General features: G+C 44.4%; 1 protein-coding gene and 1 pseudogene across 13 annotated transcripts in view; both read right to left on the reverse strand.

The window, feature by feature from the left end:
* Positions 1-1,688: 1,688 nt before the first annotated feature.
* LOC110553353 (p53 apoptosis effector related to PMP-22-like) lies at positions 1,689-2,803 on the reverse strand (annotated as a pseudogene).
* Positions 2,804-8,136: 5,333 nt separating this feature from the next.
* The window catches only part of Tbc1d31 (TBC1 domain family member 31), a 61,169-nt gene continuing 41,998 nt past the window's right edge, over positions 8,137-27,307 (reverse strand). For 6 of the 13 annotated variants that reach the window (XM_060389399.1, XM_021645247.2, XM_060389402.1 and 3 more), the window contains 10 exons: positions 26,560-26,792; positions 25,861-26,013; positions 23,577-23,712; positions 20,666-20,758; positions 18,002-18,142; positions 16,834-17,028; positions 14,525-14,660; positions 10,140-10,235; positions 9,109-9,186; positions 8,137-8,479 (listed from right to left, as the gene is read on the reverse strand). In XM_060389399.1, the coding sequence (XP_060245382.1) occupies positions 8,346-8,479; positions 9,109-9,186; positions 10,140-10,235; positions 14,525-14,660; positions 16,834-17,028; positions 18,002-18,142; positions 20,666-20,758; positions 23,577-23,712; positions 25,861-26,013; positions 26,560-26,792 (1,395 nt within the window). In that variant the 3' untranslated portion in view covers positions 8,137-8,345. The other 7 variants (XR_009593704.1, XM_060389400.1, XM_021645248.2 and 4 more) reach the window with 7 other exon arrangements.

Here is a 27,307-nt window from a genome sequence, read left to right on the forward strand (position 1 = left end):
GAGAGTGAAGCCACTGAGCACCTGTTGACATAAAAGCAAATGGCCCCAGATAGCTCAAGCCTGAGCAGTGTTAATATTGTGGTGTTTGTTTTTTTTTTAATTAGATGAAATCATAACATCAGCACTACAAAAGCCTCATCATTGCTCTGTTCCCCAATAGTTTCCCTTTCTCCTTTTCCCCTCCCACTGGTCAGTCGCGCCCCCCCCAAAAAAAAAACCTATTTTGCACTACAAAGCACAATTTCAGCAAGCCAAAAATAAATGTCTAGCCAGGCATGTCCTGTGGACAGGAGCACATACCTAACTGGCAGCCAATGTGGTTACACAGCTATGGAAGGTGAGAGACAGAGTAACCATTTGTGGGTAACCAAATAACACCCCTTTGTCATAACACTTTTTAAATGTTTTTTAAATAGGTGTTCATTATACCAAGATTTCTTTTCTTTCTTTTTGAACACCTGGTTTAGCAGGGGAGGCTGGTAAAGGAAACTGCAATTTTTGTCACCAAAACTTACAAAATAGTGATCTGATATTTAAAATAAGCTAGTTCCCATTATGTAAGTGTAAATGGTAAAAAAAAAAAAAAAAAAAAAAATTACTATCCCTTCCAATATATATTCAGAGAAACTCATTCCCGAATTTTCCTCTTGTATGTCTTATATCGGACACTTTAGGACTGTTTGCCAAGGAAGACCAGGTTTTAAATTATATTTAGTTTTCCGTTACAGTTAAAATCTACTCCAGCTGTCTATGATGAGAGCACAGTTAAGGCTGGGATTGATGAGTTGACATGTCTTCTCCCGGCATGTTTGAAGGGCACTGCTGTGACAGTTTAACCTCCTATGCCTTCCTACCTGACTTCATCACGTCTGCCAGTCAGGAGGAGTTAGTCCGCTCTCCCATCAAGTCCACGTTGGTTCTAAGCATATTCGCACAAGACTGTGCAGATTTGCTCCCATAGCTCCTTCCCTCACCTTACCCCTCCAAGCTACGCTAAGAGAGGGCGCGTCACCCGAGCATTCTAGGAGTCACAGGGCCTGAGTACTGTAACTTGCCTTGGCTGTGTTAGAACACTTTCCCACATGCTACGGCAAGTCAGCACACACAAAGCTTAGCGAAACAGCGATTGTTCAAAACAAACGCTAGCTGTTCTCACAAATGATGCTCATTTAGGAAACCATGTTGCTTCTTTCGGTAACTGAAAACTCAAAGAGGTGTTTTCTGTTTGTTTGGTTTTTTTGTTTTTATGTGAATTCCAGAATATTGTTCACTGAAATTTTACATGTAGCTCTCCTTCTCTTTAGACCTTAATAGAAACAATCTATTCTATCTGGAAAAACAAAGGCCTGGTAAGATTATTAAATCTCAGTAGCTGTCTCATTTCTACCTTATTAAGAGTCACAGGCGTGCTTTTTAACAAATGCAGTTTAAATGATATAGATTTGAAATAAGGAGAAATTAGTGAATACTTAGCAAATTAGCAAACAGAAACAAGTCTTTTTAACTTCACAGGACATACATGGGACATAAAACTTAATGCTTGTTTATGAAGCATTTTCTTTAGCATTTATTCCAGCATTTCTGATCATATGAAAACTGCCCAAACATAGGTTCCTTGTAGCTTGGAGAGCAGTTTCCTCCTCGGACCCCTCTTGCTGCAGGACTTTTCTCAGGGTCTTCCTTCCACATTAGGCAGATGTGTGGTACCTGGGCTTGTTGGCATTGCCCAGAGAAGGCTATCCTCGCAGTAAGGGAGGACGTAGCAGAAGGAACAGCCAATCAAGATGTCTGTGGCCGCCCGTCCAAAGCCACAGGCCCAGTTATGGATGTAATTGACAGCAGGATTATCATGAAGCATGAAGGTTTGTGTGTATGTCACGGGATAGATTACCAGGGAGATGATCTGGAATACAGCAGCCAGGGCTTGGAGGCCTCCGATAGCTCTCGGGAAAATGAGCATCTGGGATCCACACGGGGCGAAGAAAGAGAGGACGAAGCAGAGGACCAGGATGATAAAGCCGCAGAAGAGCATCGCAGCAGCTGCTCCCCCCACGCGCGGTTCACGAGGCTCTTAGCCATCGCCATAGAAGCCGCTGTGGCCGCCCCAGCCTCCACCAGAGCGAGCAAGTCTGGATGGGTGTTTGGCTGCAGCCAGCAGCAGCGACAGCGCGGTGATGTCGGAGGACAGGGCGCTGAGCAGCAGCAGGAGCAGGGCCAGGCCGAGTGCAGCGGGTCCCAGGTGGTGGCGCAGACTGGGAGACGCAGGAGCGTGACCCCGCGAGCGCTGCCACCGCGACTAGAGAGCGAGCATCTTTTCAAGAACCATCTTTTACGTCCCAATTGGGCAGACACAGCTCCCCCAGGACAGTTATGCGAGCAGGACCCGCTGCCCTCCACAACGGCCACAGGCCTACTCAGTGACTGCAGCTGCTTCTCCAGGGACGTGATTACGTGTCCCAAAATACCCAGGATTAAGGGTCACCTGCAGGATTGATAGAGGCAGAGGGAGAAGAGGAGGGTTTTACCTCTCAAAAGGGGTTTGACAAGAAACTGCTCATCCCCACGGCTCTCAGCCTGCGTGAGCGGCAAGGTGAAACCAAACGATTGCTACGTTTATACAGAGCAGCGAAAGCAGGCAGCGCTGGTAGCACGCGCGATCCTCGGCAATGAGCACAGAGGCCACCAAAATCCACCACGGGTCCCTGCCAAATGGGAAGGGGTTTCCAGGGGCCTTGCCAGGTGGAGTCCCATCAGTGACGCGCTCATAGGCCGTTATCGGCACATGCATGGCCACCACCACCATCTCCTCTTTATTTATTTATTTGTTTGTTTATTTATTTTTTAATTGAAGGAATGGGAGTCATGAGTCATAGCACAGAGACCCAAGCTTACTTGCTGGGTGAAGACTGGATAAAGAATAACAGAAATAAGAAACAGATGGACACCAATTCCTAGATCAATCAGAAAAGACCAGAAATCCTTATTAGAAACGTAAGACTGAACGGAATCGAGAAAGAGGCAGCCACCATTTCACCAGCGGAGGGGAAGCCTGAGGGGAGTCTGAAAGTATGGAAAAAAAAAAAAAAAGCAGAAGTTCCTCGAGAGTCAACATGAAGGTGATTAATCACAAATAAAGCATGGCTTAAAAGGCAATGAGGGGAACGATGTTTAAATTCTCCCCGTTGTAGTTTATAAAGTGCGTCTTAAGAGCTTGCTGAGATCTCTGCACAACAGCTTGGCCCTGAGGATTACAGGGAATGCCGGTGGCATGACTAATTTGGAAAGCACTACAATACTGAGCAAAGGCCTTAGAGATACAAGCTGGAGCGTTATCTGTTTCTGAAGCTCCAGGTTTGCCCAGCACGGAAAAGCATAGAAAAAGATATCGATTAACATCCTTAACAGCTTCACCTGGACGAGCCGAGGCCCAAACCACACAGGAGCGAGTGTGCACACAGATGTGAACAAAAAGTGACCTTCCAAATGAAGGAAAGTGAGTCCCCTCCATTTGCCAAAGGTCACCGGGGTGAAGGCCCCGGGGATTTACCCCCACAGGTAGAGGGTGAAAAGAAGGAGCGCAAGCGGAACAGTTTGTAAGAACAGTGCAGCGAGGCTTCACCCGGAACATGAAGCTGAGGGTGGACCTTTAGGAGCCTCTTGCACAGAGCAGTGAGGCGACTAAGTACATCTTCCAAGGCATTTTCCTCATGCAAAGGACCAGGGAGCTGAGAATGAGCATGTACATGCCCAATTAAAAAAAAAAAAAAATGGAGAGACTGTGAATGAATTGCAGCTTGAAGTCGTAGTAAAAGTGAAAATATGGAAGTCCGTGTGGTAGGAAGAGAAGCAGTTTCAATGTGAGGAAACAGTTGGGCAATGTGATAAGAATCCATACAGGTTAAAAGTCCGGTCTGAGAGGCAATCAAAACTGCAAGAACTGCTGCTCTAAGCTCCACCTTCTGAACTCGGAAAAAGAGTGTGGTTTACCATAATGACATGTTCTGTTGTGCCTAGAGGAGCCACCTGTAAACAAAGCTGCAGCAGGAGTTAAGGAAGAGGCCCAGCCAATAGACGGGAAAACAAAGGACTGTCTACTGACGGGCTGCAAAACGAGGGATGGAGGCAAATGATGTTTATAAGTAAGGGTGAAGCCCAAAGCAGCAATTCGCCAACTACCAGATTCAGACAGCAATATAGTTAGTTGTTCAGCAGCGTGAGGTATAATAATTTTTGAAGCATCTCCACCGAAAAGTTCCCTGCTTCTCTGGTGGCCTTTTAAGATTATGGTGGCCAACAAATCAGTATAAGGGGCCACGGCCTTATTGGAAGACGCCGTGAAGCCATTCCGAAGGACCCTCGTGCCATAAGCAGCCAGCAGGCGTATGGTCAGTTGGAATAATGATCAAGAGCCAGGGCCGAGTAGAGTCAAGTCTTGTCACTTTATGTGAGCAATAGCTTGTTTCACTACTGTTGAGCTGCAGAGATAAGTTTGGCGACCTAGGCTCGGAATCAATCCAGTACATCAATCAGAGGCTTATGTCAGGAAGTGGATAATTTCAAACAGCCAATTAATATCTCCCAGGAGTCTCTGAAAATCACTTAAGGTCGGTAGCCTGTCTGTTCTGATCTGCAAAGGCTGAGAGTGACAAAGCCACTCTCTATTATTTGTCCTAAATAAGAATATGGGGGTTGAGCCTGTTTTTTTTTTTTTTTTTTTCTGGAGCAACCTTTAGCCAAAATTTATCAAGTGCTGTTGTGAGATGCTGGTGCCTCTCCTGTAAGAAGCCATGGTCAGGGTAAGAGGTTAAAACATCGTCCATATAATGTAGCAAGTATATGTTCTTAAAATCCTTTCGAATTTGAAGCAGGCCCATATCCACAGATTTTTGACATAAAATGGGACTATTTTTATCCCTTGAGGGAGAAGTTTCCATTGATACCTGATGTGGGGTCTAGAAAAATCAGGTGAATTTAGGCTAATGGCAAATCTCTATCTTGAGGTGACAGAGGAATGGTAAAAAAACAGTCTTGAAGATCAATAACAATAATATTGTCATCTTTGGGAATTGCTACAGAAGGAATTCCAGGTTGTATTGCACCCATATCCTGCATAGTATCATTAATTTTTCTTAGGTCTTGTAATAATCTCCATTTCCCAGACTTTTTATTGATAACAAAAATTGGCGTGTTTTAAGTACTATTTGAGGGCTCAATACGGCCTGCCAGCAATTATTCCTCTACCAAGTGGAAGGCTGCCTGCGATTTTTCCTGTGTGAGGGACACAGTCAGCAGTAGCCTGTTTGATTTCCTTTAGGAGTTTATAGGGAAGCGGCTCCTACAAACGATCATCATCCCATTCGGAATCAAAGACGACAGGAAAGCAAATTAAATGCTCTCCCTGCTGTTGAGGCCATGGTAAAGCATCCCAAATCCCTACTGCTCTCAGGGGAGGCTTAAAATTAACCTTTGGTCTTTCCCTCTCTTTTTCCCTCTCCCAAGAGAAGGCCAATCTGGATTATGATATTGAACTGCCTCTTCCTTTAAGTCAAAGGCATCTCCAGGATCCAGAAGCTCATCCTGTTCCTCCTCATTTTCTTCTTTGAGAGGGTGGCATTAGGGAAAAAAAGGGAAGGAGGAACGGACCCCTTCACAGAATTGCTAAGAACTTCTTTTTATAACTGCAAATTCAGGGGCTAAAACTACATCCCCTCCCTCCCTGGGTACAAAGCTGCTCCGTGAGGAAAAGGCTGTAATGGGCCTTTCATATGCACCGTACCTTGATTTCAGTGCCAACGCTATCCCACACTTCTACAGCCAGAATGCCTTCCTCTGTAAGGACTAACGTTTCATACAAACTTGAAAAACTCGTGCACCGACCTAACTAATCTTATATCCTCTAGTCTTTATAATACACTTAAGGATGTCTGCAAAAAGGGGGCAGTCTCTTTAGACTCACTCTGTCCCATTATGGACAGGGCACAAATCACTTCTCAAAAGTTCTGGAGATTAACTACGTCTCCTCAAACAGGTAACCTTCCTGGTGAGCCTGCAGCACCCGAGGGAGATTCCTAGCCACACAGATTCTTTTCCCCAAAATGTTTTCTATTCTTCAAGTCCCTGTTCAGGCCCCACCTGCCAGCAACCAGCACTAGCAGGGACCTGGTACCTGAGGACAGTGGCGTGGTGTTGGCCAGAGTGACTTGTGAGCAAATGGCCCAATAGCTCAAATCATATTTATACAATCACAAGTCTGCTTACCTGAGCATTTTTTTTTTAATTCAAAGAAATCATAACATCAGCATTACAAAAGCCTCATCATTGCTCTGTTCCCCCAATAGTCTCCCTTCCTCATTGCCCCCTCCTGCCAGGTCAATTGCCTCCCAACTGCATTTTGCACTACAAAACAGTTTCAGCAAGCTAAAAATAAAGGGCTGGCTAGGCATGTCCTGTGGACATGAGCACATACCCAGCTGGCAGCAAAAGTGGTTATACAGTCATGTAAAGCGAGAGATAGAGTAACCATTTGTGGGTAATCAAATAGCACCCCTTTGTTTTAATACCTTTTTTAATTGCAAAGACATGCTCATTGTACCTCAAAGCAACCTTTCCTGATACACGCCCATCTTTTCAAGAACCATTTTTAAGTCTCTATTGATCAGATATAGCTTCCCATTTTTTAAAGGCCCTCTCTCACCCCCCCAAAACAAACAAACAAGCAGCTTTTCTCTGTGTAGCCTTGGCTGTCCTGGATTTTGTAGCCCAGGCTGGCCAGAGATCTGCCTGCCTCTGCCTCCCTGAGTGCTGGGATTATAGTCGTGCTCCACCATGCCCAGCTAGCTTCCCCATTTTTGAAGTCTCTGCTGATCAGACATAGATTTCCTAGAACAGTTATGCGGACCCACTGCTCTCCACAACTGCCACAGGCCTACTCAGTGTGACTGCAGTTGTTTTTCTAGGGACATGAAAGCAAGGAGAGCTTGTAGCACATGCCAACTAAGTAATAGACATAGAGGCCACCATGGTCCCTACCAAGTTTCCATGGGCCTTGCCGCGTGGCGTCCCATCAGTGAAGCACTCATACGCAGTTTCCTGCAGGTGCCGCATGGCCACCACCATAAAAGGGCCGACAAGGGCCTGGAGGGACGACCTGACAGTCGGGAGCACTTACTATTGCAGAGGACCTGTGTTTGGGTCCCAGCACTCAAATGATGGCTCACAACCACCTGTTAACTCTTGTTCTGACACCTTTCGGCCTCTCTGGGCTCCTGCCTGCATAGGCACGCAGATACACATAGAGAAATCATTTTCTTTTACAATACACACCTGATTGTGGCAGGCAGAGCCACAGCATTTTAGAACTTGAATGCTTTTAGGTTGGCAGGCTCCTTCACTGAAGTATCCACCATGCTCTACATTCTATAGCCTATTTCTGTGGCAAAACACCATCAAAGGCCTATATTGTGATCACTGAAAAGCCCAGGCCAAGGGTCTAGGAAACCAATGTTTGCATAGAGATGGGAGTTATTACTTTACTGCTATGACTCCGTGGATAAAGGAGAACATTTTTCAAATGTCCTTCGGTTATAGCAAGATTATTCTTAGTGACTCGAGAAAAGAGAATCACTGCAATGTGCCACGCATTCACTATACATCCAGCACTGGGCCGGGAGCTTCAGACATATGGTGAATAATCCCCACAGGTCCCTTAGGGATGAAAGGGAAGCCCAGGAGGCCGGGAGCAGGTGGGGGGGGGGGAGGGGAGGCAGCACAGTCCTGCCTGCTCTCAGCAGGACAGTCTAGAAGTACAGAACAGGAGGGCTGCCATTCAGCCTAGCCCACCACAGGGGGGCTCTAGCCCAGTCCTGCCTGTTGCTGGAGACCCAGTTTTGTTTGTTTGAAATTACATGTATTTATTTATTTGTGGTGAGCATATGAGCATATGGTTCTCTCCTTCCAGCTTGTGGGGCCAGGGGTTTGAACTCAGGCTGTCAGGCTTGGGGCGGGCACCTGTATCCACTCAGCAGCCTCCTTGACCTTGGAGTCCTGCTTTTTATTTCTCCATTTATCTTTAAAACAAATTCTACCTCATCAGCTGAACTTTGTGCTGGTCTTTTTAAGCAAAGAAGACAGATAGGCTTTAATAGTTTCCAAAAACCTTTATCGTAAAACATTTCAGAAGCCCTTTACAAGCCAAAAGCTTTATAATTCAATAGAAAACATAATTTTATAGACATATTTCTCCATACAAAAGGCTGACCTTTATAAAAAATTAGAATAAATAATTGAAAAATCAGTGCCATTGATCTTAAAAAGAAATCTCTGATTGTTTCATGTTGAAATGCCTTCTATGTCACCAAGAGATGAGGAGGCTCACACCTCTTCCGAGCTTGGGCTGTGAGTCTCTCGCGAAGATTTCTCACTTTCTTGAGAAGTTCGTAGTCTGTGTGGTTCCATTCTTTTGTTTTCTTACTTGAAAAAACTTGAAAACAAAATTTAGAGGTATTATCAACTGATTTTTCTGATGTACTAATATTTACCTTCAGTGTAATTATGCTATAAAAATCAATAAGAAAACCACTATACTAAAAAATTTCTTGAGCAAAGAGCCAATCACATTACCCAGTGCTAACGTAGTTTCATTTCCCAGGCAAGGGGCTTTTGTTGTTGTTGTTGCTGTTGCTGAACTGAATGAATGTTGGCAGAGAGCTCACAGCTGTTGGCTACTAAGCAAGCACACACCATATGTATGAAAGGAACAAAGCTTGGCTGGGAAGCTGAGCTCTTCAGGACAGCACACATCCTACTGTGATGCTCAATGGAAAGGAGAACGGACAGACTCCAAGTCAGGAGCTGAACCACACTGGAGCGCCACCTTCCCCAAATACAGGATGTTCTGGCTGTAGCTGGTGACAGGAGAGTTCAGATCAACACTAAAGTAACACCCCGCTGGAGTGAATGGGCAGGGAACACTGGACTGGACTTCCAGTGTTAAATATATAGATTTAGTTTCTGAAAATTATTTCTGTCCCCTGAAGAAGGAAGGCAGACTTTTTGCTGCCAAATAACCTGCACTCAGCTGGTTCCCCATCACTATGAAATGCAGATTACCTGGGTGTGAGTCTAAGCTCCAGCTGGTCTGCTGTGTGTGCAGGCTGGAGGGGCAGGGTTGCCTGAGTGGAGCCTTGTCTACAAAAAGGAAATATTTACATATGAAAAAAGGAAAAGATTTCATTCCAATGACTAGAGACCAGTTGTGATCTTAGATTACAATGGACGCCCCAGTGATCCCTGGTTTAATTATTATTCTAGCATGGAACTTACAGATGCACACAATAGGATTCACACAATGCTGGAATTTCATGACTTGTCATTTGTCATAATTCTCATAAAACTCATCTTTTGGGAATCTTGTATAAGGGGTTGTTCTAAGAGAACTTAAAAGGTCTCTCAAAAAAAAAAACAAATTTTGCTTTATCAGTACAACAGCTTTACTGGAAAGCCAGTTAAAAGTCTAACAGACTTTCTTGTCCTTCCTTTAATAGATTTAAAGAAATATTTATTATTAATTAATTTAGGTGCTAACCCAGGCCTCACACTGAGTGGCACTCCCAGCTCCTGCAGACTGAGGCTGCATCAGTAGGTTGCTCGGGCGGGCCTGACCACTGTCTTCTTAGCCTCCCTAGTGGAGTGCAGGGCTGCATCTTCAGGCCCCAGTTCCATTTTGAGTTACTGACTCTACGGGGATATGGCAGACTCCTTTACGGGGGCAACTCACAATCTTACCCTCCCTCACCCTGCCTTGGGCAACAAGTCACCTAGCCAGCCCCAAGCCATTCACAGTCATCAGGCAATCTGCTGAAATCTTACAGGCAGGTGGGGGTGGGGAGTGTTGGGCCCATATACTAGTCAGTGTCCAACCCTGCTATTTTAGGGCTAAAGAAACGGAGTCATGTGATCTGTCTAAGGCTGCTCCTCATCCTCTTTTCCAGCAGAGCTGTGAGGCTCTCACTGTCCCCATTCTAGACTTCCTACTGCCAATGCCCTGGAAAAACACTCTACCTACCCCTTTAGCCTCCACTCTGCTTAAATATTGTGAAATGTAAAATAATAGACAGTGTCTTCCTTATTGATCAACTTACTCTGTGTTGAGGGATCCATTTCCGGAACATCATTTAATTGAGAGGTTTGGGACAAATGGGTTGAGGCCATGTCTTCCCTTTGCAACCAGGGTACATCTGCTCATAAAGAGAGAAAAAGGATGTGTGAGAGGGAGCAGAAGCCATTTATTAATGGCACACAGTGCTTGGTCACTCACACTGCACAGGTGGTCACCATCCCCTTCCTTTCTTGTTCTGGAAAGAACACTGCTGCCTTCCAGCAGAAAGCGGAAATGTAGTGCAGGGACAGAGAGCTGTGCAGAAACTGCTAATGGCTTCTAAGAACATCTTCAGCTAAAACAAAAGGCCAGCAAACAGCTATGAAGCAGGGATCGGGCTGGAAGCATGGCTTGGTGGTAGAGCACTTGTCCAGTATGCACAAGGCTCCAGATTCCTTTCCCAGGAAAAGAAGATGTCAGGTGGGGATCCCAAACAATAAATGAAGAGAGTAGGGAATGAATTACCAATGGTTACTGGGAACCACCCTGAGTGCATCAGGGGCAGGCCCAGCCAGGAGGCTGCCACAGCCTGGACAGTGAATCAGAGGTCATTCTGATCAGAGTAATGAGCACAGCAGCAAAATCCCCTGGAGGCCTGCTGCATTCCTCACCATGAAACTCACACGGGCCTGGTGAGGCACTGAGCAGGTCAAGGCACTTGCTGCCAAGCCTGACTGCCAGAGTCAATCCCCGGGACAACATAGTGAGTGCAGAGAACCTTCTGCTAGCCACGCACCCAGTACAGAATGAAATACACAGAATTAGCATCAATAAAAGCATGCTCACCTTTGGCTGTTTCCCTCTCCCCTACTCCCACTGCTCCACATCTTTTGGAATCTGTCTCACTGACATCATCATCACCACCACCAATACCACGACCATCATCATCATAGTCATCATCAACACCGTCATCATCGCTACCATCTCTTCTGTCTAAATCCCATCCAAGGGTCTACACTTACAGGGGTAGGTCTCCCTGGCTGGCTGTGATGCCCACTTCCCATCTGATCTTGGGAGAGTTAAGTGGAGTGTTTGACTTCGATGAGACATTAAAGCAGTGTAATTGCTAGGTAACTAAGTTGAACTGGTGTGGTGGAATGTGATATAAGGGGCACTATCAAAATATGGATGTCTTGTAACAGAGGCAGCTAATAATCTGCACAGCTCCAAAGAACTTCAAGAAAGAAAGAAAGAAAAAAAAAAAAAGCTTTACATACAGGAGGAAAATGGAGCCATGTAACAATCTGGCAGACCTCCAAATGTCCCAGTGTCGGTGATGCCACCACTGCCATGCAGCAGATGAGCCACAAGCCAGGCTCTGGCTCCTCTTACCCATCTTTCCAGAGCTCCCCTGCCTCTCATTATCTTTTAGGAACCCATGCTACCCACTGCTGTCTGATTTGTCACCTCCAGAGGTTATTCAGTGATGTTTTCATGCTTAAACAAGCACTGGCCAATCCACCTTGAGATTCTGCAGCATCTCAAGCACTGGTTGAGCAGACTCACCTGTGACACTAGGATGGCCCTGACTTCAGTCCTACTTGCTCAGCCACTCACTGACCCACAGAGCCAGAGCACCACCACTGATTCAGCACTCTGTAAGTGGATTTAAAACAATCTGCTCCCTTGTTTCTCCTGACTCCTGAACACTGCAGGAGGAGAAGCTATCCTGGTACCTCCCCAGGTTGTGTCGTGCAGCTAGCTGAGCAGCCTGGTAACAGGCTGGGGCCTCCTCCTCAGCTTAGCACAAGGAAGCCCATTGTCTGTGGCTGTCTTCATCCCCATAAACCTAAGCCAGGTCCCATGCCTGGTTGAGACTCCTAAAGCTGGCCGCATGTTCTCCTGGCCATCCACAAGCATGGATTTTCTGCTGCAGCTACTTTAATAAGGCCACTAAGGTAGGCAATTTTATATGATTACTGAGTTATGCTCATTAAATTTTGTGAGGAACAATGAGTGATACAGCTACAAAAATTTTTAAGAGAAAATGTTGCCAATAAGTGTGTGGGTGCATGGCCCAGAAATGACAAGTGGTTGGAAAACAGTTTACTACAATGCTAGAGCTGTAAGAAAACTCAAGGTCCCCAGTCTACCGTTTTCTCCCTTCATGAAGAGGACACCGGAGACTTAAGAAAACTAAAGGCACACAGTTCATTGGCTGTGGCTGTTTTCACCCCCATGAACGTGCTCCGAGCACCTGTCTTGCACTTGGTCCCAGGTAATTCCATCATGGTCATCTCTCCCAAGTGTCAGCTCTTTCTTCTAGGCTCTCTCTATTCTTTCTTCAACATCTAGTATTTTGAAACCTGGTCCAATGGCTCCATCTGGCAATAATATTTCCCAGTGTTATTTCATTATTACTTTGTGGTACGGGGGGGGTGAATATATAAGCTGAGTGAGTAGGGGTCCGCATCCAACTTTCAGGGACTGCTTCTCTCCTTCCACTGTAAGTTCTGAGGATTAAACTCAAGTCATGAGGCTGGAGAGAGGGCTCAGTGGTTAAGGGCACTGGCTGTTCTTCCAGAGGACCTGGGTTCTGCTCCCAGCACCCACATGGCAGCTCCGTTTAACTCTAGCGCCAGGGGATCCGATGTATTCTTCTGCTCCATGGGGAGTGCACAGACATGCACACTATATACATGCATGCAGGCAAATGCTTAAACATTAGAAACGAATACACTTAGGGCTGGAGAGATGGCTCAGAGGTTAAGAGCACTGGCTGCTCCTTCAGAGGTTCTGACTCACCGTTTATAATGAGATCTGGGGCCCTCTTCTGGTGTGCAGGCACACATGCAGACAGAACAGTGTGTACATAACAAACAAACAAACAAATCTTAAATCAGGTCATTAGGCTTGTGTGGAAAGCACTTTTACAGTTGAGATCTGGTTGGCTTCCAGTGAGGAACTATTTTATTGATCCTTCCTTTGATTTGAGACAGATTCTCATGTACTGTAGGCTGGCCTTGAACTTCTGATCTTCCTGCCTATATCTTCCAAGTGTTGGGATTTTAGGAATGTGCCACCACACTTGGCCAGTTTATCTTTTTAAAGTGAATAATTTGATGTTATTGATATATTCAAAGTTATAATTATCATCATTAACTTTAGAACATTTTTATTACCCCCCAAAGAAATCACATACCCTTTAGCAGTCATTTCCCCCCCCACTTCCTGACAACCACTCATGAACTTTTCTCTGTACAAATGTGCCACCCCTGACTATCTCATATGGATGGGCTCTCACAGTGTGCACCCAGCCTTTTATGTCTGGCTTCTGTAACTAGGCAGGTTTTCATGGTCAACTATTCTGAAGCGTGGGACATTCCCATTTACAGGAGAATAAGATTTTACTGTATGGATATATTCATTCTCTTTCCCTGTCAGATTTCACTATGTAGCTCAGACAGACCTGAAACTCATCACAGTCTCAGCTTCCTGAGTGCTTCATGACAGGTACAGATTACCACACCAAGCTTGAACACGTACTCTGACTGTATACATAAGCAGGCAAACTATACACTGGGGGACATATGCACCAGTGAAGCTGTTGTCTTAAAAGGTGATAATCATACTATAAACAGGCTGACAATACAAAAGGCAGTAAAAGAAAACTTCTCTACATCTGTACTTTACTTTAGAATGTTAAATTATAATTTTCATCTAAAATTACATCTCTCTCTCTGGTGCATGTGTATGCACATATGTGCCACTGTAAACATGTGGAAGTCAGAGGGCGGCAGTGGGACTCTCTTCTTCCAGTGGATCCTGGGACTCCAGCGCAGGCTATCAGGCATGGCACCAGAGGCCTTTACCCACTGACTCATCTCAACCAGCCCAATAGAATTTTGACTATTCAGTTCAGCAGTTGCAAGTCTTATCCTAAAACTTAACAGTTAGGTCGTATAAGAAGATCCTGTGGTGCTTTAACACACTGTTGTTCTGACACGAATTATCTGGCGAGGCGCATCTCCCTACTAAAATCAGAAGTGGCTCTTAGGAAACTGACCAGATTCCAGAAGATTAAGAGAACACCAAAGCCACCACGGGCCTCTGGAATAAGACAATCCCATGGGGAGTGTGCTGCAGGTTCCTTTTTTGTTTACTGCTTGGCGAGTTCGCGCTGGGACTGAGCTTCTCGTATATGAGGCAAGCACTATCGCTGAACTCTCCCAGCTCCAAGCTGCTTTCTTGATAGGAACTCTGGACTTATCAGTTCTACCTCAGCAGCCGACCTCCCTTGTACCCCTCATGTCATGCCTCCCAAAAGCCAAGCACAATTTGAATGAAAGCAACAGAAGAGAGCTGCAGAGGTTACTAAGGCGCCAGAGGAGGTTAAGGGACCTGGAACAGTGCAGACCCCGCACTCACCTTTGCTCAGCGAATCTCCACGTTCCAAAGCCGCACTGGTCTCCTGCTTTAGAAACCACCTTCTAGAGGCATCGGAAAGGGCAGACGCTTTCTTTTCTGACTGCAAATGAAATTGCTTCTCTTCAGCTTCCTTCCACTGCACAAAACGTGGGGCAAAAAGACCATTAGAAACTGGAAACCCAGACTACTTGAGCAGAATGGCTCCTTCATTTTCCTCTACCGCTCTCCTTCATGGTGTGAAACCCTCAGAAGCTGAGTGGTACTGTGGGGCTTGGGTGCCTGTGGTGGCCTGTAAGAACCCCAGAGCAGGGGCAGGACTTGCCTGCACAGGAAGCACACAGCTGGGTCACCCGTCTGTGACCCAGGAAGCACACAGCTGCACTTCACAGGTCCCAGGCTTCATCAGACTACACCAGCTGCCCACCAAGGGGAATCAGTTTCTATCTAATGTGAATGCCAAGCCTCAGTTACAGAAACTACAAAATACAGAGGATTACTTCTTTGCTTGGCTCCAGGACACACATGAATTGTAAGAGTCTAGTAGTTTCTACCAGCCCCAGTTTTCCCCCTCTAAAATGAGAAAATTCCTCTTAAAATTCAGAGGATGACTACATAGTAAATTTAAAACATCCAGAGATGCCACATAGAAACACAGTTTTTTTTTTTTATTAAAATACCAATTCATTAAATATAAACCTTAAAGAATCTCAAAATCTGAGGTCAAAGGACAGCAGAGATCATTTCCGCTCTATAGATCAGGGCGCAGTCTGCCTGCTTTCCCAAAGCCACACAGCAGTAAAGGGAGCTTTAGAACCATTTACTGTGCTCCACACAGGGACACTCCATGCACTTTCAAATCATGATTTTACCCTGAGTAAGTTGCACCAAAGTTTACAGTCTGCTGAGATAGTGCCCACAACCTTTGCCCTGAAGAGAGCACTCCCACCACAACATTCCTATGGTGACGATTTCAGGATTTTGGGTAGCACTCCATATCCCAACCTTCTTTCCTGTCCTTGAATGAAAGGGCTATAAGACAGGTTCCCTCACCGGAGAGGCAGGAGGGAAGAACTGGGAAAATGGTAGCGAGGGGCTAGCTTTCAGAAACATCTATCAGCAAAACATGAAGGTGCTGAGACTAGCCACGTAAGCCTGACCCTCCCAGGTCAGCGGGGCCCTCAGAGAAGCTACTCTTCTAAGTCCCTGCAGTGGAGTTTTGTTTTCTTTAAAAACTCAGTTATGTTAGGCAAATGTTTTGGTTTTAATCCCAAGTGTGGGATATGGGACTGTCTTCAGCTGATAACAGCCTCTTGTGGCTTGGAGAGGGGCGTGGTCTTCGCCAGCTGGAGTTAGTGGAATTCTGAGGACTCTGGGAGCATATAAAACCAGAGCCCAGAGACAGGAACACTTCAAGGAGACAGACAGAGGAGAAGAAGGCTGCTTTTTCACCTTAGTGCATTTGTTGTTGCTGAACTGCTGGATATCCTGACGGCTGAGATTGGTATTGCCCCAAATACTCCAATGGCCCTAAATCAGCAGGAACTAAGTCTGAAGAGGTCTATGTACCCTGTCCCTTCTAATCTTCTTTCTCTCCTACCTAGGGTGTGGGGATGCGAGGTTGGAAGGAAGGTAGAGTCTTTAGGAACCCCAAATACAACAGTTTAAGCATAGTACCTACAGGTCCCACCCAAAGTGGCCGAGTCAGCTAGAAGATACACAGCTATGACATAAACTCTTCAATTTGACAGTGGTGACTCTAGCATCATTTCGAATGAATGATAAAGTGATAATGAACGAAAGTCATTCAGTAAGGAGCACAGCAGAAAGATGACAGTGCAGTCAAGGTACTGACTTCAGTTTGCCCACCTCCTTCTGAAAAAGAAAAGTATTTCTATCTTCCTTCTATGCTACTTTGGGTTTTGCTGCTACTGACTCCTGTATCTACCACTTAAATTCTTTGTACACTTTAAGTCTAAAGAGATATGTATAAATTAAGGCAATAACATACTATTAAGTCAGCAAGAACAAACCCAGTAATGTACTATCAAGTCAGTAAAAACAAAGCTGAAACAGAACAATATAAACATCAGATTAGAAAAACAGTGGCTCATTTGTAAGTAGCATCAGTATGGACAATGTTCCTGAATATCACTTATTATACTTTGATCATTTAACAGGTTAGGAGATCATTTAGTGGGTTAGTGATAGAGTGCCTGCCTTATATCTGTAAGGCCCTGGGTCCAGCCTCCGGTCAGCAAGGGCAGAGATTAGCTTAACATACTAACCATAAGTATGTAAATTTCCTTTACCTTCCTAGCCTCTTCCTCCATCATTGCATTTAAGATTTCTATTTCTCTCCTTCTGTTCTTCCTAAGAAGAGTGGCAACTTCATGGTAGCCCTGGCTGCGCTGTAGATCGTCACATTTCTGCTTCTCTAATGCCTGGATCTGCCAGTCAGCCTTCAGGCAGGCTTGCTTGGCCTTTGCCAAATTGTCCTCTGTTACCTAAGAAAAAGTAAGTTTCAGAAACAAGGTGAGATCATGTAAGATATGGACACCTACCCACTGTCTCCAAAAATCTACTTAGCCTGGGGTGTGATACAGTCACCAGGATGTTTAAATAAACTGAATTCCAGGCTCCACCATAAACTAATCAAATCTTGTCAGCTGGAACTTTAAAAAAGATTTTAGAGCACGTGTGTGTGTGTGTGTTTCACATTCAAAGCCAGTTCAAGGTGAGGTAGCAACCTTACCCTCTCTCACAACAACACTAAACTCCTGAAGTGGCTCTGCTTTACAGCCAACACTGAGGACTCCCGGGTTAGAGAAAAGGCAAGATTCAACAACTTCTGGTTTTAACACCCTGAGAGGCAGTTCGAAAGCCCTTTTTGGATGCACAGAAGTCTGGAAGAGAAATGCAGTAGTATGGTATTCCGGAAGAATCAGCTGAGACCAGTGCCGAAAGTTCCTGTAGCCCCACCACTCAGAACAGGGCCAGCCTGAAACACATGCACTTAGCCACATTAAAGGGACCTCAGAAACTTCTTTCCGACATCTCATGACCTATCTCCATCCCTTCAGCTAGCACTTCTGAAAGGGCACTTCATAAGAGATGCTGAAATAACCGATCCTCATACCTGAACTAATCTCCTCGCTTCCCAGCAGGGTTTCCAGACCTGACTTGACCATCCCATATTATTGGATAAGTTACAAGTTTTCCACAGAGGATCTTTGGATATTCTTATAGGCCAGGCAGAGCCCCAAGGTCCTGGACAGCACAATAACAAGACTGAATAATGTGTAAGTTACTAGCTCTATGCTTTCTTCTGCATCTTAATGCCCGTGAATACAAAGGCCTGGGGCAGCTAAGGACCCAGACAAACCAAACAAATGAATCACCGCGACATCAAAAACTTTCAGCTGTGTGCTCTCAGAAGGCCAGCTAACACTGTGCGAGCCAGGTTCAACAGCCGCTCACCCTCCGAGCCTCCATGCTCCTCATCTGGCTGCTTTCTAGCAGCTCCTGGAACATGTGATCTTCCACAGCCATTTTTTGCCTATAGGCGTCTGCATCTTCTCGAATTTCCTTCGCAACAGTATCTTGTCTTTCAGTAAGATCCTGTTGAACACAAAGGGACTTTGCTTGTTCAGGCCCTAAAGACAACTGTAACTTTCTCATTGTCAAAGTACAAAGTAAACAGGGTGACTTCGGTGTCAGCTGCAGGGTCCCTGAAAAATGTCTCCATAAATGCACTGAGAGAGGCAAGTGTGCTCAGAATCAACTTGTGAATTCTAGAGGGTAACAGTGTGTGGCCTGCTGGGGAATGCGTCCAAGAGGACGGGATCCATTCCCACCCCATCCACAGCTCTGCATCAGTCTCTGAAAAGCTGCAGCCTTGGCGGGCCATCCGGGAGACCATGTGTGAGTTACAGGTCAAGGTCCGAGTGTGCAGACCTGAGCCGGTCTCATGCTCTCACTCTGGTTATCAGTGAAATTTCACACAACCAGGAAGTGAACTCCAGGTTGGGATTGAAAGTGCCTTGCTGAGTGCTGAAGGCACACCCAACAGCTTCCCTGGCCATCCCAGGAAAGACCAAAAGCTTTTGGTTCATACAGTGTATCACTGCTCAGCTATGGAAAGGGATAAAGCACCAAATCATGCTACAGCATAGGTGAACATTGAAAACATTATGCTAAGTGAGAGAAGCCAACAGATTGTATACATGGTGCAGTTATATGAAATATCCAGGATAGGCAAATCCATAGAGATGGAAACTAGATCAGTAGTTGCCAGGGGTGGCAAAATAGGAAGTGGCGCTAAAACTATGGTGGCTAGGGCATGGGGAAGGCAAACAGCCTTCATCATGATCTATGTTAAAAAGGCAGAGCACACCTGGGCCCAGAGGTTAAGAACACTGACTGCTCTTTCAGAGGTCCTGAGTTCAATTCCCAGCAATCACATGGTGGCTCATAACCACCTATAATGAGATCTGGTGCCCTTTTCTGGTGTGCAGGCACACAACTGTATACATAAAAAATAAATCTTTAAAAAGAACAAAAAAGGCAGAGCACAAATTGTATGTGCTGACTGTCTCACTGACCATGGCTAATGATGTCAGCAGTTATTCTTCCGTATTGGGGTGAAACCCAGGGCCTGTGTGTTCTACCAAGTATTCTACCACTAAACATGGCCCCAGGGGTGACTTCTTTTAGATTTATTTTAAACTGCGTGTGTGCATGTGTGTGTGTGTGAAGTACAGGTGTCCTAGAATTGGAGTTAGCAGTATTTGCGAGCTACCTGACATCTGCTGTGGATCCGGAAGCTACACTCTGGTCCTCTGCAGAGTAATGTGTGTTCTTAACCACTGAACTCGCTCTGTGAAAACTATAAGATGAAATTCCAGTCCCCAGGAATTCTTTCTTAAACAAATTACTTTATGTGTATAAGTGTTCTGCTTGCACGAATGTACGTGTACCATGTGTGTGCAATGTGCATGGAGACCATAAAAGGAAGCTGGAGACCCTGGAGCTGGAGTTACAGATGGTTGTAAGCAGCCACAAGGGTGCTCTTAACCACGGTGCCATTGCTCAAGCCCCAGGAGTTATTTCTTGATTCAGAGATTTTTTTTTCTAATGACCTACAAGCAGCTTAATTACTTTTACAATTAGCTAAAAGTGAAAATATGCAGAGAAGGTGCATGTACAAAGATGTTTATTGTTAGAAGTTGTAAATCTCTTAAACATTTAAGTTTAAGACTTACTGTTTTTATTTTATGTGTTTGGGTGTCTAAGTGTACCACATGTATACACATAGTGACCGCAGGGGCCAGAATAGGGCGCTGGATTACTCATCCCTCCACCCTAGAACTGGAGGTACGGAGGGTTTTTAGCTTTATGTATATGTACTGGGAACTGAACCTGGCTCCTCTGGAAAAACAGCCAGGGCTCTTAACCACTGAGCTGTCTCTCCAGCCCAAACATTAAGCTGAGCTGCTGGCTCAACAACAGCTCCTACAGATGATGACTATGAAGATCCCCAGACACTCAGAAAGAGAATTGCATCTTACTGTTTAGTAACAAAATGTTTCTCTCAAACAAAATCTTGCATCAACAGCTCTTTTCAATGATAAAAACTGAAATATGTACCCTAACTACATGTTTGCTGATTTAGTTCCAGACAATTCAGATTTAAAGAAGTTCCCATTCTTGGCTTTGTGTTCCTATAATCCCAAAGAGTCAGGGATGCTCCCATCTCTAGGTGCTCAGCATGAAGCCTTCAGATTTGGGGGGTCCTGGACTCTTGGAGCACCTTGCAGGGTGGGAAAGTTGCTGACATGAGAGATTTCAGACTCAGGTCTCCAGATGGGTGGTTTCAGTCACTGCCACACAAACACGGGGGAGGTTGGCGAACAGGAAGAGAGAGATCCTGAGGCAAAACCTGGACAGATGTGCAACCACACTGCTGGAGAACCAGGAATCCAAGAGTTACACTTCACATTCCAACATTCGCTAATTTACAGTCCTGGGTGACAGGATATTCTGCTTGAAGGGTAAATAAAATGAACAAGAGAAAACCACAAATGAGTGCAGTCTACAGGGGCTGAAGGAGCGTGCTATCTGCCGGAGAGAGCTGCTTTCTACCTTCTCATAAAGCCGTTTTTGTGATTCGAGTTCCAGCTGTCTCATTTCCAGATCGTTGGCTGTGGCCACAATTTCCTGATCTCTCATTTGGACCTATGGACAAAGCACAAACTGTCAAAACCCAAACACCTCACAGCACAATTTTTAATACATTTAGTAATCTGGTTACCTAGCATCCCATTACTTGCACTACAAAAACAGCAACCAGGATTTGGGTTTAAAACAGAGTAACTGGCACCACGGTAGAACTCTAATGGAATCCAGGGCTTATCTGGGTTACGCTTATGTTTTTAAAACAGCAAGCTCAACTGCCATATGCCGAAGGAGACAGACTGATGAGCAGGTGGCAGCTCTTCCCTGGCAACAGGAACCACCTCCCCGTTACGGAAAGCCAGGCAACCGACAGGTGGGGTGGAGAGAAAGTATGTTTAATCTTGTTAAATTAAGGCGTTTAATTAGAAAATTAAGCTTCTGAACTTCTGATTAGTTTGACTTGACAACTTTTAAGTCTAGGCTGAAGTTTCCCGTGACCTGTCTGACCATTCTGTGCTCTGTGTGGACAGGGTTCATCTATAGGTCGCGCTCTGCAGGTTTGATTACTTGGGGGCTCTCACTTCTGTAAGACAGGGGTTGGATAAGGCACTCCCCACAGAATCTTCCTAATCCTAAATCCTCATCGTAAGGATTCGGCTGCCTACAGACCCAGTTATTTTTAGGGGTGAGAATAAAGTAAATGATGTGTATTTGGAAAACAAAACAACAAAACGATCCCCATTGAATCATTCACCAAACATTTAAGGACTATATCACCATCTTAGTCACGGCCAAATATTTATAGTATTGACTAGACCACACACTATTAAATACTTGTGAGGGAAGAAGCAGTAAAAAGGCCGGGGCCAGTGGCACATGCCTGTAATCCCAGCACTTGGGTAGGCAGAGGCAGGGAATCTCTGTGAGTTCAAGGCCAGCCTGGTCTACAAAGTGAGTCCAGGACAGCCAAGGCCACACAGAGAAACCCTTTCTTGAAAAACAAAAAACAAACAAACAAAAAAATGAGGACACCAACACTGTGCAACTGACCTTAAGGAAGTTATCCGACAAGCGCTAGCTTAAGGTGGGGCCTGAGCATGAAGCCAGAGTCCTGGCAGCACAGAGGCAGGAAAGCAAGGCTGGGCACACAGCACCACACTTTGTGCAGGGTCCAGGTACAGAGCGAATTTGATTATGACTTTTCAGAGATACAACAGCTATGCAAAAAGATCACATGCGTTTGTGAGCAGATGTCCACAGTCACATACACATGGCCCCGCTGAGGCTAGGGCAGAGTTAGAGCACAGTGCTGGGGTCGTAGGGGCCTCTCTGCTGCTGAGAAGAATCAGGATGCCTTACTGCATGCCAAGAGGATTTGGGATAAGAGAGCAGAGTTCTGAGCATGGATCACTTTTGAGAAAGAGCATACACTTTTTATTAAGACTACAAGGCTAATTGATTCACTAGATAAGTAATTTAAAAGAATTGCAGATTATAAAAGCCAATTAAAATTAATTAGCCTTAAACAAAACAAGAAGTATTAAATTAAATGCTTTACAAGAATTAAAAATTCAGTATTTTATGAAAGCTGGGTTTTAAGCTTCCAAAATTAATGTACAAATTTAACATAATACTAATGAGATTGCAATGAGATGGGAGGGATTCAGAAAGACCAAATTCTTTGTTGGGAATGTAAACATTTGAGAATACTGAGTCAAATAAAGAGGAAGAACAGTGAGTGGCAATCAAGACCAGGCTAAAAACCCACAGCTGCTGTCACTCAGTGTGGCACTGGACAGGAACAAAACAGGGGATAAGAGGGAGTTTATGAGGAACAGTAACAACCTCTCAGCAAGTGAGCCCACCAATACTCAGCGAATGGTTGTTAGGACGACCTTCTAGGTGGAGGTAGTGTGGTCCCTAACTCACCCCTTACAGTCCATTTTCAGAGACCTGGAGTTGGTAAACCTTTTCTACAAAGCACCAGAGAGCAGATACTTTAGGCTTTGCGGGTCACAAGGTTTTTGACACAACCACCTGCCTTGTCAAAATTTTAAAATTAAGATACTATCAAAAACAAACAACACTATTAACATTTTTAAGAGGCAAGAGATGAAGACTAGCTGAAAGGATTTACAGCGGACAAGGGTTAATATCCCAACCACATGCTGCCCGGCAGCCAGCAGTGTGACTGTCGGACAAAGGCAAACTGCAGAGACGAATGAATGCAGGCTGCCACCTATTCCGTTAACTGTCAAGGTTAATCTGGAGACATTTCACCTTCAGAGACTAACTTGAATTTTGTTTTTAGAAAAAGGTTAATTACAATCTCTTCAAGCATTTTTATAGGTGGAGGAATGTTGATATTTTTCCTACATTAATGTAAATTTTCATTTGCCTTCCATTTTTGTGCCATGTTTTCAAAACTGTTTAATGCCTTTCCATATTGCTGTTCTATGTTTCTCTTTACTGTAGCTGTGTGGTATTTCACGGGTGAATATGCAATGGTTAATTTAATCCTTTACTCTGAGTGTTTAGGCTACTTTTAGTGTTTTGTTTTACAAATGTTACTATGCTATACAACAGGATAAAATCCCAGACACCTCAGCTTTAGAAATGAGCAAGCACAGAGAGGACAGGTCTCCAACTCTAGATGTTCTGTACTGGAAATTCTTTTCATCTTGTCCATGTGTGAATTTTTATAAGAGAATATTTCCCCTAGCTCACAACCAAGACCTGACATACTTTTATTTTTAGAGAAAGTAATTAAATTGACTAATTTTCTTTGCATAAAATAGGTGAATGATAAAGTAAATAAACTGGAAGAAGCTGTAGACACTAGTATGATTACTTAATTTTAAGATTAAAGATGATAAACCTTTCTCTTAATTTCATCCTCCAGCCTGCGTAGCTCCATTTCACATTGATCTTGCTGAACCTTCAGTAAACGTCTCCTAGCAGCATCCTGTAAGCATATTTCCTTTATCTTCAGCTCTCTTTTCTCAGCAGCTAGCCTGAAAAACAGATTTTATCAAAGCACTTTCCAACAGAGCTTTGATTATTTTTTTTTTCCCCTCATGGAGTTGCCTGGGCTATTTGGATACATTTGTATCCACTGCAACACAACTGTGTTTACAATTCATAAACAAAGTCAGGAATCAAGGGTCCCTGTGGCCATCCTTTAGACTTGACCTAGCAACTGTCTGTCAGCTACTTTCCCGGGGCTGGGGTGGAATCCAGGGGCCTCTTGCATGCAAGGCAAGTGCTCTAACACCAAGCTGCAGCCCAGCACTGCCAGATCACTTCAATACAAGTGATACTCTTTAACTGGAGAACGGTGACCATAAAACCATACAATGGCATCACACATGGGACCCAGTTTTAGTGGAGACCATCAGTTCTGTAATTGCTTTTAACTGTGCATGGAAACAAAAATCACTAAACATGGAATATGACTGTGCATGTGCATGCCTGGTGCCTGCAGAAGTCATAAGAAGCCTAGGACCCCAGGAACCGAAGTTACAGTTTTATGAGGTCTGCTTAGATCTTGCATAACTCAAACACCAGGTCAATGAAGATAACACACATGGTGCACACAAGCCCATGTATGAAAACATACAAATACATGAATAAAAAATAATTAAGAAAAAAAACTTTCTTATTTATAGTTTATTTATTTACTGTAACGAAGCTGCTACCGATTGATCAGGGCCTCTGAACAGACTCCGGAACTAAACTGCAATCTCCAACAAGAATATCACAGAATGTTTAAACTTGCAAAGCACAAACATCTGTGCCAAGTTATTGTTACATTTTTCGACAAATCAGGACAGGAGTTGGTTCCCGGGCCTGGGAGCATGAACTTAGTTTGACCCTGCCAGCAGGATGGAGAAATTGTCCTTGAGATGGCTGGGCTCAGACAACTGTCTCTCACAACAGAAGCTGTTTAGCCGTTGGTAAGTCCCCAACTCCTGGGGACTTAGGAACTTACTTTCCTAAGTCTGGGCCTGGGACCTGGAACTTACTTTCCCCCATGGAGTCTGCAAACAAAATGGCTATACTTTGAACCTGTTTCTTTTGCTTGTTCTCATTACAGATGTTTGTGAACCACCTTGTGGGTGCTGAAAACCAAGCCCAGGTCCTCTACAAGAGAAGCACTGAGTCATTGCTCCAGACTCTTGTCAAAGATCTTGTTTGTTTGTTTGTTTGCTGTGAGACAGGGTCTCACTGTGTAGCTCTGGCTGTTCTGGCTCTCCCTGATAAGAGGTCCATATGACTGCCTCTTAAGAGGTGGGATTAAAAAGAACACATTAACACACCTGGCATTGACAAGGTTCTAAATAGATGAGGAGAGAAATGATTTGTTTCAATTTGTTGGATCAGATAGTTACGGTTAAAACATAATTTTAGTACCAAGAGTGATTTTCCAACACTCTATTATAAAGCATTTGTGCCTACCATGAATTTTTTTTTTTTTAAATAAAGATAAAGTCTTAGTCTGTAGCCCAGACTGGTCTAAGAAGCCCATGATGAAGCCCAGGTTAGCCTTAAACTGGCAAGCCTCCCGGAATGTTAGGATTACAGGCATGAATCATGCCTGGCTTAGAATGAGTATTTCTAAATAATGTTTTTCAAAATATATTAGAGCTTATCTTACTTATGAAAATTCATGCCAAGGGACCATATTCAACATTGCTTTGGAATTAATTTTACTACATGTAAGTTTTTTTCCCCCCAGTGGCATATATGCTTTTTACTAACTTACATATTTACTTAATGGAAATAACACTGGGTAGTTTTTACATACAGCAAGAGGAGGAGAGGAAACAGATTTATTTGGCTCCATTCTAGGATTTCCATAGCAGCAGACTGCACTGAGTCCCATCCTAGGTTTTCCACGGCAGTGAACTGCACCTGTGTCCCTGCTGGGCCATGGGGAATGCACCTGTGTCTCTGCTGGGCCATGTGGAATGCACCTGTGTCTCTGCTGGGCCATGTGGAATGCATCTGTGTCTCTGCTGGGCCATGTGGAATGCACCTGTGTCCCTGCTGGGCCATGTGGACTGCACCTATGTCTCTGCTGGGCCATGGGGAATGCACCTGTGTCCCTGCTGGGCCAAGGGGAATGCACCTGTGTCTCTGCTGGGTCATGGGGAATGCACCTTTGTTTCTGCTGGGCCATCTTCTCTTCCTCCTGCAGAAGCAGCTCTCTTCTTGTCTCCTCAGCTCTACGGAGCAGCTCTTGCTTCTGATACCACGCCTCATCCTCAGCTTTCTGCTCATCCACTTCAGCTTTCATATTTTCAACTCTCTGCCTTAAGCAGACAATTTTTACAATTATGAAAATGCAAGCAAGAAAGAAGTAATGTAGTTCAAGACAACTAAGATATAAAATCTAAGGCCTGGTGAAAGTTTAATATATGGTTTTATTTCTAGATATACAAGAAATTAGGCATCTTTAAAGATATCTTGAGCCTTCAGATGAGGATTTTATAAAGTACTTTTTAATTCAAATTTTTTCTCATTAAAAACTTTCCTTGGGTTTGGAGAGAAACCTGAGATTAAGGTCATGGACGAGGCTTGATTCCTAGCACCCATTTCTGCTCATAACTACTTGTAACTCCAGGCGACCTGACATCCTCTGGCCTCCACGGGCACCTGTACACACATGGTGCACACAAGCCCATGTATGAAAACATACAAATACATGAATAAAAAATAATTAAGAAAAAAAACTTTCTTATTTATTGTTTATTTATTTAGATTTAGAATTATAGACGGTTGTGAGCCACCATGTGGTGGCTGGGTCTTTCTTATTTATAATGTCTCATTTTTCTGAAGAATTAGTATTCCATGATTACCTCTCTCTCAAGAAATCCAGTTCGTCATTCCTTATCCTTTCTCGTTCCTGTGTCTGATAGTCCACAATAAACTTTGGATATTGATTAAATATGGGATATTGCCCTTTTGTTAATGCAGCAAAAGCATCCAGCATGCTATTTGGATGAATATCAGCAGGCGTGGTCTCCATCAGCTGATAAACTTCTCTAATTACAACTTTTATGTCCAGGTTATTCCGATGGTGAAAAAAATACTGTAAGAAAAGTTGATGTTTAAATCAAGGTTTACCCAGCAAAACACACTATGAAATACCCAGAAGAAGCAGTAAAAATGAGGACACATGAGATGCAGAGACATACAATCAAGGGCCAAGGGACACAGAACAAGTGATCTTGAGGAAGTGTGGGAACACTACCTAAGGGGAGGTCTGAGCCTTGAAGCCAGAGTCCTGGGAGCACAGAGAGGGGAAGAGGCTCTGTGGGGTCCAGTTACAGAGCTTTTCTTGTCACTGTGTAACAGCTTAGGCTATCCTAGAATTTGCAACAAAGCCCAGACTGGCCTTAAACTTGTGATCCTCCTGCCTCAGCCTTCCTAGTGCTGATACCATAGGTCACATACCTGTAATTCTAGCACTTGGGAGGCAAAGGCAGGACTGCCGTGAGTTGTGGGCTGACCTATGCTACCGAGTGCGTTTGAAGCTATCCTGGGCTACCAGGTCATAACAAGACCCCTGTCTCAAAAATATAAAACTAGCCACTCACAATGCAA

The sequence above is a fragment of the Meriones unguiculatus genome, chromosome 8, assembly GCF_030254825.1.
Source record: "Meriones unguiculatus strain TT.TT164.6M chromosome 8, Bangor_MerUng_6.1, whole genome shotgun sequence".
Lineage (NCBI taxonomy): Eukaryota > Metazoa > Chordata > Mammalia > Rodentia > Muridae > Meriones > Meriones unguiculatus.